At 40.7% G+C, this 13,600-nt stretch overlaps 1 protein-coding gene across 1 annotated transcript in view; it reads right to left on the bottom strand.

Annotated features, from left to right (window-relative positions):
- Positions 1-1,018: 1,018 nt before the first annotated feature.
- Positions 1,019-13,600, bottom strand: part of LOC125994535 (DNA topoisomerase 3-beta-1) — a 136,692-nt gene continuing 124,110 nt past the window's right edge. Inside the window, exons 16-18 of the mRNA XM_049763874.1 lie at positions 9,254-9,455; positions 5,923-6,110; positions 1,019-1,904 (exon numbers count right to left, since the gene is read on the bottom strand). Coding sequence (XP_049619831.1) covers positions 1,626-1,904; positions 5,923-6,110; positions 9,254-9,455 — 669 coding nt within the window. The 3' untranslated portion in view covers positions 1,019-1,625. The remainder of the gene's footprint in view (positions 1,905-5,922; positions 6,111-9,253; positions 9,456-13,600) is intronic.

Below are 13,600 nucleotides of genomic sequence, written 5' to 3' on the forward strand. Positions count from 1 at the left end.
CTGGCAAAGAAAGCTCAGCGCTGCCTGTACTTCCTGCGGAAACTCAGGCGAGCAAGTGCTCCTCCGGCCGTCATGACTACATTCTACCGTGGCACCACTGAGAGTGTCCTCTCCAGTTGTATCGCTGTTTGGGGTGGTAGCTGCACTGAATACAACATAAAGGCCCTGCAGCGCATAGTGAACACGGCTGGTAAGATTATTGGTGCTTCACTCCCCGCCCTGAAGGACATTTACACCTCTCATCTCACCCGCAAGGCGACCACAATTGTGAGTGATGTGTGTCACCCCGCTCACTCTTTGTTTGATCTTCTGCCCTCTGGGAAGAGGTACGGGAGCCTGCGCTCTAGCACCACCAGACTCACAAACAGCTTCATACTCCAGGCTGTTAGGATCCTGAACTCTCTCCCCCCCTTCTGCGTAGCGTCCTGTACTTTTGCGCTATATTCTGACTGTCTGCTGTATGCACACTTGCTCTATTTTTGCTCCTATTATTTATTGTTATTTGTTTATTTATTATTTATTCATCACTCTTATTTATTCATTGTTTGTGCATTCTTGTTTTTATTTTTTGTGTTGTTTACTTGTATGTATATTGTGTACTATGTCTTGTTACTGTGGGATAGTGGGAACGTAATTTCGATTTCTTTGTGTGTCTTGGCATGTGAAGAAATTGACAATAAAGCAGACTTTGACTTTTTAATCTTTTGTAACAGTTCTGGCAAACTATTATGTTTTGTTACTAATGTTTTTGCTATTCTTATTCTTATATGAGCATATTGATTTTCTAGCTAACAAGGACCTTGGAACCTAATTTCCACGGTCTGTATTCTTCATTTCAAGTAATCTTTTACATGGCATCCCTGAGTGTTCAGACCGAGACATCTCATTGAGATAAAACAATGCATTTTAAGAAGAAAATGGCCCTGTTAAAGAAGAGTTGCTTTTTAAATAAGGATTTATGCAAAGGGAAACCAGTTCAACATACACTTCTTGTCAGAAACTGGGCAGAATGACCAAGTGAGTCAAATATTTTTATTGACAAAAAAGGAATTGGAGGACTGGTACATTGGCAGGTGCAACAGAGAAGCAGTGCTGACAGAGGGTGGCGACAGGTGCTTGGACGTGGATGGTTGCTTGCGGGAAAAGGACAGGTGGTCGGTGGTTCGCGATGGCCTTCAGTAGGCGACAGAATTCCTTACAGAACATGAATGCTCCATGGCAATTAAGGGAAAATGCTGTACTGAGATACATAGGAGACCTAAAAAATAAGGTATTCCATCGATCCATCTTCTGAACTGCTCATCTGTAATGTTTGTCTGAATTAATATTAAGATTAATTTATTTTCTGCCAAATAACATAATTAGCATCAGCCTAAAAACTCTTATCAGTTTGCAGCAAATAATTACAGTAAATATTTATATGAAAAAAACCCACCTATAGGACCTGAATATAAAACAATAAATTGAAAAACAGTTACGACAGTTGTTACTGGGCCACTTTTATGTCTCCACACACCAGTTAGGAAACATCAACTTGAAGTATTACGAAGATAATATACCCGCAGTATGTGAAATTATGTTGAGTACAAAAATAAAATGAAATGATGACACGCTAGAGTAATACACTATACAAAGTACGCTGCCAATTCAGCCATTTTGTCTTTTGGCTTTTTTGGGGCGCCACGACGTCCCCTGCCTCGCCCTCGTCCTCGTCTTGTACCTCCACCCCGGTGCATGGGGTGCCTCATGGTTGCGTGTTTAAGCTCCACAAGATCCTGGAAGAGTGAATCGCAGAAAACACAGCCGGTGTGTTGGGTATCACCGGCAGACAGTGGGCTGCGGGCTTTATTGAAGTCTACTGTGACCAGGGAGGCATCACAGGCATTGCAATTCTCTTGAGCAACCTGCGGAAATAAGAAATGTAGGCTTTATTAAGTGTTATGGAATAGCTCACTCACCAATGGGTATATTCTCCCATTTGCACCCAAGTAATTTTTTTTAAACGCCTGCCTTGCGCACTTTCATGGTGAAGCAACTCTTGCATTTAGACCTCTGACAGACATGCGTATCTTGGAAATTTGTGCACAACCACCGAAGAGGTGTGATGTGGGGAAGTCAGCGGGTAGTCCTAATTTCCGGATGGTGGAGTTTTTGAGACGTGGACTCTCTTGCGGGGATTTAAAAGGAAATGATTAGGTAGGTCGATAGGCAGGTTATTGATCCCGGGGTAAACATCAGACACAACAAAAACGATAAAAGACCCTGTCAGCCATAGACGTCTATTAGACATCTGGTCTTGTATAGACCTAATTTAGACATCTAAAATTGGTTTCGGTATAGACCTAAAATAGACGTCTAAATTAAAAACATCAAATATGATCATATTTCAAAATTTTAAACTCTTAACCAGCTTTAAGTTTTATAAATAATGTACAGATGTTTGGATTTGTGTTTAATTGGTTATTTCTGTAACCTGATATAGACGTCTATTTTAGGTTATTTTATAGACCTAAAATAGACGTCTAAATTACGTCTATATATAGACCTAAAATAGACGTCTAAATTAGGTCTACATATAGACCTAAAATAGATGACAAATTTAAATCCATTAAATATTAAATATTAAACCATAAACCAGCTGTAGGTTGTATAAATAATGAACAGAGGTTGCATTGCTTTGTTCTAAACAACCATTAATAATATTATAATATTATTATTATTATTATTATATATTATAATAGGTTGTGTTAAACTTATAATCATATTAATATCTAGTATTGGAGTGCTCGTGTGGATTGGTGGGTGGCGAAGAATGTGCAGGCAAACTGCATGAACTTGTTTTCTTTGAAGTGTTGTGGAATAGGCCCAGACAGGGAGTACCGGACGAGAACACCTCAAGGTCGGTGAGAAACGAGAACAACAGCACGTCTATGTGGTCGGGCTTCGCGGGAAAATCCAACCGCCTGACCTCAGCGATAACACCGACACGGGGAGGAGATGGCCATCGACCAATCATCTCACAATATTTTGCATGCTTTAATATTCATATTGTGTTTCTTTAAAACTGGGCAACCCGGAAGAATGTGTCGTCTTTTGGTGGTCACAAAAACGCACGGGTTTTAGTGTGAGGGACCCGGGACCCAGGCCTGTATTAGTGCGCTTTGTCAGGAATAAACAATTGGTAAATTTGGTCTGATTGATCTACTGGTATTCTCTTTGACAGAACGAACTCGCAAAATTGTTAGGTGTGCCAGTGTGTGGATTAGGACATAGCAATTTATGTGTTAAGTGTTGATCGCAATTTGGAGTCAGATCAATAACTAAAATCCGTAACCTAACAGGCAAAATCACTTCAAAAGTTAAAATTGTCATGTTATTAACAGCAGTTAATGGGTGAATTGTCAAATCAGACATCTTCTTTTTCCCTTTCCCTTTTTCAGACACCAAGCCTGGAGATAAGAGGAGCATCTGTATTAAAAACTGACCGGACTCCACAAGGTACAGATTGATTTTTGATTTATTCTTGATTGTAGAAGTTATCACAACTGTCTTGCGTTATCTTTGGAAATGGATCTGTTATTGGTGGTTTGAATATACTTATGTATGCTTAGCTACTGTCGCGCATATGCAAAAAGTGTATGTTGTAATTGCAATCTTCAATATGGAACTGACTTTCACACTCCGGAAAACATGGGAGATGTCAAAGTGCAAAATAAAACCCAGGTTTACCCTGCACATTTTCATCATTTGGATAACAACTTGTAGAACAAGCAATTTTATCAGTACTATTTTAAAATAATGTGATTGGATATGTACAACAGCCAAATTAATTTGCACCACATTCAAAGGCACAAACAGAATGCCACCATTTTTTTTCAAACAGGGCAAAGTTTATCATTGGAGAAATGTTAATTGCTTCATTCTTCAACAGCAAGGAAGTAAGTGTGAAATGCCCATGACAGGGAAAAGTAAGAGGTTTTTTTTGTAGGCATTAGTCATTTAAAAAGAGGTCATAGCTGCAGTAATTTAAGTGAGTATTGTATTTCTATTCCTCTTTATTCTCAGAGTTTCTGAAGGTCATCGTGGAGCCCCTTCTGGCAATCCCTGGGCTGAGGAACCTCAACTGTCATTCAGAATGTGACACGGAGAGTGGACGGTGCCCATGACTGATCTGGAGACCTTTGACATGATGCCCAAGGAAATAAATGACAAATAGGATGCAAGACTGAATGACTTGAAGCTTAGAATTTGTTAGTCAAAATTTTGGATGTCCCCCCCCCACTCTTGATAGCTTACAAATGGAGCTTTTAGGGTTCTGTTGGTTTAATTGCTGTACTGTCAAAGTTGCTGACTTTTAAGTTACTTTTTTTGCTTGATTTACAAGAAAAAAAGTCCTCAATTCAATTTTGTCTACTCTTAATTCCACTCTTCTTAGACACTGTTCATAATTCCTTGTATACAGATTGCAAAGCAGTCTTGTGTTAGGAGGCCACTTATTTGAAAACCTGCATGTTTCTAAGACCATGGACAGGTATGATTAGTTTGACATTTTTTTTTTCTGTTGTAAACTCTACACAAATGCCAATGACAACGTTCAATATGCGTGCTCGTGTGACTCATGCAGAGGGCCCTCAGGAAGACTGATCTGATAGCACTGGTAAATAAAAATAAAAAAACCCGTCTGCTCGTTCCTGTGCGATTGCTTCATGGTGAAATGTGCAACTGATATGAGATGCATCAAGGAAAAACTATTTTACAGGTAGTCGTGTTTTTTTCCCCATATTCATATTTCTTTTACAGAGTAATCCCAAGGTCTACAATGGGTGGTGCCTGATGTACATCGAGTTCATCTTTGTAGAAGCTGTTGGCGACACGCACAGAGGCCACAGATGATGAAACAAGGACCGCAATTAAAACGGGCTCCAGCGCTGAGTAGCAAAGGGGGCTATCAAAAGCCCACAAGAGAGTGATGTTTATATTGCTGTGTTTCACCGAGCTGGTTGTTTTGTTTGATATGTCCTACATAAAATATGTATATATTTATATTGTAACGTAGAAGTTTTGTTCTTTTAAATAGCCCCCATTTTTTAATACTGTATGTGTATTTTTACATTTTTAAGCATATGATTTAAAAATATTGCACATTTATATTTCTGATGGTTGGATAATGTTTGAATTTTTTTTTTTAATTTTGGTTCAATTAACGTTTTGGTTAATTTTAACATCAAAAGGTGTATCTATATCTGCAGGTAACATGAGTATGACTGTTACTGAAACCTAATTCTGTATTAAACAATGTAAATTTTCACACCTGGACCATCACTAATCAAATGCATTTTCACAACATCCTGGAACTACACAATAGTAAGGATCACACGTTAAATGTATTGAAGAGAACCTCAATGTTGAATAGACGTCTAGATGTTCAAATGATCACTAGCTATTAGCGCGATTAGCGCTAATCGCGCTAATAGCTAATAGCATCATTCGAACGTCAACTCAATAAACATCTAAAAAAAAAAATCACATATATACGTCTAATAAACGTCTATCCCGTAGTCTAAACGACGTCTATGCTATAGACGTCTATTTGTTACACTTTTAGACCATTTTTAGACGTGTTTTAGCCGAGACGTCTGGTTAGAGTATAGACGTCTAATAGACGTCTATTAGACGTCAAAATGCTCGCAGGGGACATGCAATTAAAACACCTTTAAATTGTGGGAGAAATTTCATGATGTCTTCCTTTTAGCAAATACTACAAGCTAAATGTTTGTGACCCACCCACCTCATTTAAAGCCTTTTGTGATTGTGCTGAGAAAAAGTTTAAAATTACCATTACTGTATAAATTTTGCATTTAATACAGGGATATAGAGAATAAAAGATCATTTAAGGACAACATAAGACCATTCATATCTTACCTGCACTCGATGCGCATGTTCAAAGAAATTAACTACAACATTGCATCGATTACAGGACATCTTCCATTTTGGCCCAGAAGTTGGATCCAGCACCAAAACTCCACTGTTACACTCCACACATTGTCCAATCCCCAAAGAGTTGAGAGAGTGCTGGCAGGAAGGATGGGTACATTCATTGCATCCTACATCTAGGAGAATTGGGAAGGACCACAGAAGGTAACATGAATTATGGACAATGTTTCGATTATATAAAACATTATGTAAACAAATATGAAACCTGAAATATTTGTTAATTCTATAAAATCTGAAATAATCCTAATCATGGTAATCAGGCGAGGTGAGAAGCTAGCGGTGAGCGGCAAGGAGCAACATTTCGAGCTAGAGCGGCGGGTGAGCAGAGAGCTCTTGGGATGAGAAAGCCAAGCGGTAACCCGATTCACCAGGCCCCAATAATGGCAACCCCAGGCACCAGTAGCGAAAGGCAGCGGTCGACCCACTGAGTCCAGCACCAGCTGCTAGCACCAAAACATGACACCAAAGCAAACATGAGAACAAAAGCCTGAGGATGACTACATCACATTTACACAGGTAAATGAAACACTCCAACAAAAATAAAAACAAGGTTTTGTTAAAATGATACTGGACTGTATTAGTTAGTTAGGTTGTCCTCAGACGAGCTTCCATAGTAGAAGCTATACATTGCTAATAATGACTGTGGGGCGCAGCTCTTCACAGCATCCCCAATCCAACCCTTAATGCTGAGTGTTAAGCAGGGAGGCATTGGGTTCCATTTTATAGTCTTTTGGTATGACTCAGCCAGGGATCGAACCCACGACCTCCCAGTCTCAGGGCGGACACTCATACCACAAGGCCACTGAGTTGTTCAATGATATATAATATATATTATTGACCAGCTCAGTATAATATATACCGTAATTTTTGGACTATAAGTCACATTTTTTTCCATCGTTTGGGTGGGGGGGCGACTTATACTCAGGAGCGACTTATATGTGAATTTTTTCTCAAATTTTCAAAATTCAAAAATCCATGATGTAGTGAAACCGCGATAAACGAACCGCGATGTAGCAAGGGATTACTGTCATTTGACCTGCAAGTGACGTCAGCAGCGCGGCGGTTGTTTACATAAGGACAAAGGATTCTATCACGGGATGACGAAGATGACGAAGGGCCCCACGTTTGAAGGATTTAATGATTTGGAGTGACACAAGGTTTGAAAAACGTATTTATGTTATAGTTATTTGATATATTTTATTTCGTGTAGCAACTTTACCAAACCCACGTGTTTCCCGGTACTTTGTTAACGCTACAATATAGTTGTATACTAGATCTGTGCGGCGCGCGCGCGCGGCGTTGTTGACATAAAGGACGAGGAATTTGATCGATGGATTTAATGATTAGGAGTGACACAGATGGTTTGATAATATTGTTGTTATATGATAGTTATTTGAAATATACTTTATATATCGTTATATGGGTCTGTGGAATAATTAGAAATGCAACTTACGAGTCCGACGTCAGCGGCGCATACGCGACATTGTTTACATAAAGGACGATCGATGGATTTAATGAATTGGTGTGACACAGATGGTTTGATAAACGTGTTATTTATGTAATACTTATTTGAATAACTCTGTCATCTTACCGGACTCTGCTGTGCATCGGGAGCGGCTAGCGTGCTATCACGCTTATTGTTCATTGATGTTGACTTCTTATGTTATTTTTCCTGTGTTGTTTACTTGTATGTGCGTTGTGAACTCTGTCTTGTCACCCTGGGATAGTGAGAAACGTAATTTCGATCTCTTTGTGTGTCTTGACATGCGGAGGAATTGACAATAAAGGAGACTTTGACTTTGACTTTGAATGTTACTCAGGCCCGTTCTCAGCTCCTCGTTTGTGTATATGTCACGTTAGCATACCGTATCGTTTAGCCTGTTGTTGCTGGTTCATGTCTGTTCTTGGTGTTGGATTTTGACAAATTTGCCCCAAAAGTGCGACTTATACTCCGGTGCAACTTATATATGTTTTTTTTTTCACTGTATTGTGCATTTTATGGCTGGTGCAACTTATACTCCGGTGCGACTTATAGTCCGAAAATTACGGTAATATATAGTATATAATGCACGACTTGATAATATCACAAAGGAACTGCACTTTGTGATAAAAGCCAGTAAACACTTCACACAGAAGAAGGTTGATGACAATAAAATTACAAAAACTAAATCAGATGATAGACAAGAATATGCAAACGGAAATCTATAAGTTGTGTGATAGTCAACTCTTATTAACTGACAAAAGAGATATAACTTGGTGAATGATGGAATTGAAGAGACACCAGGTGAAACATGGGAAGACACTGATGAAAAAGTATTGATTCTTTTTTTTTTTTTTAAACGAAAAACTACAACCTGATGTGGACATCACACAGTTAGACCTAAACCTGAAAGGGCCAGACCCAGGCAAATTGTTATTAAACTTGTTAAAAAGTAAAGATAAAACAAGGATTCTACAAAATGCAAAGTATCTCAAGGGATCAAATATATAGATATACGAGAAAAGAAGGTATTCACGCAAAAAGACCTGATTTCACAAGTGAAAGCAGCATGTGAGAAAGGAGACATTGCCGACTTACGATATGATAAAAGATGTGATTCACCTCCATACAAGCACACCAAAACATTGGACGAATGTTGTCATATAAAAACACATGCTTGTTGTAACTTCTCAAAGCATGACAGGTTTTTTGCCCCAAACACGCACACACGCACGCATGCACGCACATGCGCACGCACACGCACGCACCGGACATGCACACATAGAATGCACACACACGCACGCACGCACGCACGCACGCACGCACGCACGCACGCACGCACGCACGCACGCACGCACGCACGCACACACACGCACACACACACACACACACACACACACACACACACACACACACACACACACACACACACACACACACACACACACACACATTTCCATATGGGAGGGTATCGTGAGACTTGGAACCACCTCTTACCAGGTCAAATGCAATAAAACGCAGCACAAGGGAAGTGGAACTTCGAAGGACCTTAGAGAGCCGAGAGCTCCACTTTCCCTTGTTGCGCAACAGGTATTGGTGGCTCAGGTTGGTCTCCTGTCTCTCTCTGGTGCATGCATTGTTACTTAATAGAATAACCCTATCAACACGTATACAATTCCGTGTAGGGAGCCATCGACCCAGAGAAGGACCGCAATTACTTATGGAAATAAAAACAGCAATTCCATAAACTCTACAGACTAAGTAATATAGTATTCTTACTTTTTTTCATGTCTTTGAAAGGCGGGTTGCTGAAGCAATAGGGGCACAGGGAGTAACTTTTGCCTCGGGTGCCAGACGTCCACAGCACGAGCTCAAAGTCATCCAGTGGACAGCGAAGTTCTTTAAATAGCTTGATGGCTCCATTCTGGGGTAGACTATATGTCTCATCACAGTGGGAGCAGTGGAGTCGACTGGGTTTGGCCTGCAAACATGTTAGGCTGATGTAAACAACAATACATTTTATATGTAATGCAATTTAAATTACAAAGAAATTTAGAAGTTCTAGTGCTGTGGCTCTTAACCTTGTTGGAGGTACCGAACCCCACCAGTTTCATACACGCATTCATCAAACCCCTCTTTAGTGAAAAAAAATAAATATTTTTGTCAAATTCCAGACATAGATGTTTTTTACTATTGCACAAAATGAGCCGTGTAGGAACATGACCTTTTTCAAAGAACAAAAACAACACAATGCATGAACTCACAACAAATGACATACCTACAAATCAGCATGACTTCTGCTGTTGCCATTGCGAGACCAATTCAGATATGCGTCATCATGAATTTACACAATAAATCAGGTGTGTCCGCAGTGGAGGCTCTGCCGAAGCCCTACGGTTCGATCGAACCCAGGTTAAGAACTACTGTTCTAGAGAAAATATATATATATCTAAAGTGGTCAGTTACAGCAAACGACTAGATAAGGCAGTGTTTCCCAACCTTTTTTCATCCATGGCACACCTTTTCATTGGAAAAAATCTCGCGGCACACCGCCAACAAAAGTCTGTTAAGCTCCTATATTAAAATCAGTTATATTACAACGAAACACGTAGAGTCCTGTTCCTATATATGTATGGAGAGTTGAATAATTTAATAGAAATAAATACTAAATATTCTTTAAATTGTATTCCTTTTTTTAAAACAGTTTTTTAAAAAGGTTTTAGACGGTGTAAGAAACGTGATTGTGATTAAAATAAAAGAATCAACGTGATTTTGTTTACTGTTTTAGACTAGGTCTATAAATATTGCAACAATAAGAACAAAGTCACTTTTAAAGACGCTCTGCTGTTCTGACAGCAGCTGAGTGGCTATCACAGTCGAGGAGTCTCGACTTGACTGATTATTTTACGTATGTGAAAAATAACCAATCCAGGTTCTCCGGTTGAACTGCATTCTCTGATTTCCATCGGACCACAAACGCACCACAACCGTCATAGTGTCTGTCACTGTTAGCAAAAGCACACAGCAACACACACATAAACTGAATATGTGCCGATGCAGTACAATCATATCGACTCAATATGAAATCTCAAGATTCTCCGATTCTCCACACATGCACAATTAGCAAGTGGCTGACCAGGCCTTGTGCGAACTGACCAGCGGTTTGGCGATCCTGTTTACAATGCGCTCCGTAATTAATATTGGACAGTCCCACGGCACAGCTGAACGTCTCTCACGGCACACCAGTGTGCCGCGGCACACTGGTTGGGAAACACTGAGATAAGGTAAATGAAACAAACATGGGAGCAAGATAAAAAAATGGAGATTAATAAACCAACATTATAATTATTCTATATTTCATATTATTCCAAGTATTAAATACTTTATACAGCGATCTCTCACTGAGCGGAATTTCGTTTTTTTTGCGGGTGGTTTTGGAACGCATTTACCGCAAAAAAACGAAATTCTGCTAAGTGGAAACAGCACCGTAATTTTCACACCATAAGGCGCATGATTATAAGGCACACCCTAATTGAATTTTTTATTTTAGAAATTATTTCATATATAGAGCGCACCGGATTAAAAGGCGCATAAAATAGAAGCTATATACTGCAACAAACTGAGGTTGACTGGGTTGCGGTATGCATCCACTAGCCAATAATCAATGAGCCCTCTTTAAACAATTTCGTTTCTCATACTATCGCCTATAAAATGATCGGAACTAACTAAAGTTCGATCTAACACATTGGTACTGCTTACTTATGTTTCCCTTCCATATCGATCCGTAAATTTACTCGAAACATTAACGGAGCAGCCTATTTTGAAATGAAATAGCCTCGTGCGTATAGCAGCTATCATTATAGCATTAGCCACCCGCAAACTCCCATGAGCCTCAGCTTGCAGACTCCCATGAGCCTCAGCAAAGTGTCGTGTCAGCCCCCTGTAAACAATCACTTTTCTCAAACTCTCTCCCATAAAAGTGATCGGAACCGACTAAAGACTGATTTAACACAATGGCGCTGCTTATATATGATTCCGTTGGTAATTGATGCGTAAAAGTACTCGAAAACATTAACGGAACAACCTATTTTGAAATGAAATAGCCTCGTGGGTACAACAGCTATTCAGTGACGCCCCCTGACCACGGGTGGCGTAATGCTGGGAAGCGATGCGACATTGTAATTTACTAGTCGTACTAAAACGTATTGAAACATATTGGCAGAGTGCTGTGTACAACCAGTATGGATCAACAAATTCATCAATGGATCCATATATAAAGCGCTCTGCATTATAAGGCGCACTGTGGTTTTTTGAGTAAATTTTATGTTTTTAAGTGCGCCTAATAGAGCGGAAAATACGGTATATACTACATTATTTTGAAATTTAAACACCATTGAGTTGAAATTTCAGCACTGGTTTAGCACGTCCGTCTCACAATTCAGAGGGTGCGGGTTCAATTCCACCTCCGCATATTCTCTCCATGCCTGTTTGGGTTTTCTCCAAGCACTCTGGTTTCCGTCTACATCCCCAAAACATGCATGGCAGGCCGATTGAGAACTCCAAGTTGCCCATGGGTGTGATTGCGAGTGGTTGTTCAGCTCTGTGTGCCCTATGATTGACTGGCAACCAGTTCAGGGTGTCCCCTGCCTGCTGCCCAATGACTGGTGGGATAGGCACCAGCACGTCCGCGACCCTCGTGGGGACAAGTGGTACAGAAAATGGATGGATGGATGTGTTGAAATTTCCAACAGGGTGTTTCTTCTTGGCCAAGAGGGCATAGGTGTATTGCAAGTTAACTAGAAGTATAGTCTATCTTTCAAAGCAATGCAAAGTGTCCGTCAAGAGAATTGCCACACTACACTAACCTGGGGGACATCATGCATTGCGAAAAACAAAAGTGAGTCATGGTTGCACATGAATCTCCTGTTGTACTGATCTCCCTGTGCGTTATGTACTTCGTGGACATTGTCACAGTTCATCAGCCAGCCAAACACATGTATGAACACTTGAGCCAGGATTCAGAGCGTCTCGCTCCCTTTATTTCTATTCAGTGTTAAACACAACGAGTGAAACTGCAAGTGAAACAACAAACATACTTAGTTTCTTCTATGAGTATTCTTTTTATCTTATAAACAATAATAAAGTTATCCAATAAAACAATGATAACTTACAGCCGTTGATTACGTGAGCATAAGGAGAGGAGAAAGATTCGCATGACGCGAGTCACGCTAACGGCTCTCAACTCATCAGTTGTCAAGTCACTTCAACAGAAACATGCGCAGTTTCCGGTGCATTTCAAAATACATTTCCGGTTTGCTTCCGAACGACAAATAACCATTGTGTATGCTTCTTTACATAGAAAACATTTCTTACATCATGAAAACAATTCTGAGGGCAGAACACCTGTTGTGTTGGGGTCCAATACACAATATTAAAGTTTTTTAAACCCTCCCCAATACTTTGACACTATATTAACCTTTACCTTTCCCTTAATAATCATTACCACGTTGTTCTGTGCATGCATTGTACCTTTACAGTCAATAAAAGAAAAAACGTGATATTGTCACGTGTCGCGACTCCTTCTGGACTAGTTGGTGCTTTTTCCCTCGCGCGTGACTGGATGCCGCCTCCTGCACTTGAACTCAGTCACGTCCGCAGTGAAGCACATTGCTCAGAAGCACACGCCGCGCTATCAGCATGCATTTAAAGACGGTTCTCCTATCAATTATGAAGCCGCGAAGTAGCACATTCACGAAAGATGAAGAGTGAAATGCGAGGGCCCCTCCGCGAGTCGTCACCTTATCGTGGTGGAGGGGTTTGCGTGCCCCTATGATCCTAGGAGCCATGTTGTCGGGGGCTTCATGCCCCTGGTAGGGTCACCCATGGCAAACGGGTCCTAGGTGAGGGGCCAGACAAAGCACGGCTCACAAGCCCCTTATGATGAGTAATATAAATGGACTTAGTTTTCCCTCGCCCGGACGCGGGTCACCGGGGCCTCCCTCTGGAGCCAGGCCTGGAGGCGGGGCTCGAAGGCGAGCGTCTGGTGGCCGGGCCTTCGCCCATGGGGCCCGGCCGGGCATAGCCCGAAATGGAAACGTGGGTCCCCCTTCCCATGGGCTCACCACC

The sequence above is a fragment of the Syngnathus scovelli genome, chromosome 3, assembly GCF_024217435.2.
Source record: "Syngnathus scovelli strain Florida chromosome 3, RoL_Ssco_1.2, whole genome shotgun sequence".
Classification (NCBI taxonomy): Eukaryota; Metazoa; Chordata; class Actinopteri; order Syngnathiformes; family Syngnathidae; genus Syngnathus; species Syngnathus scovelli.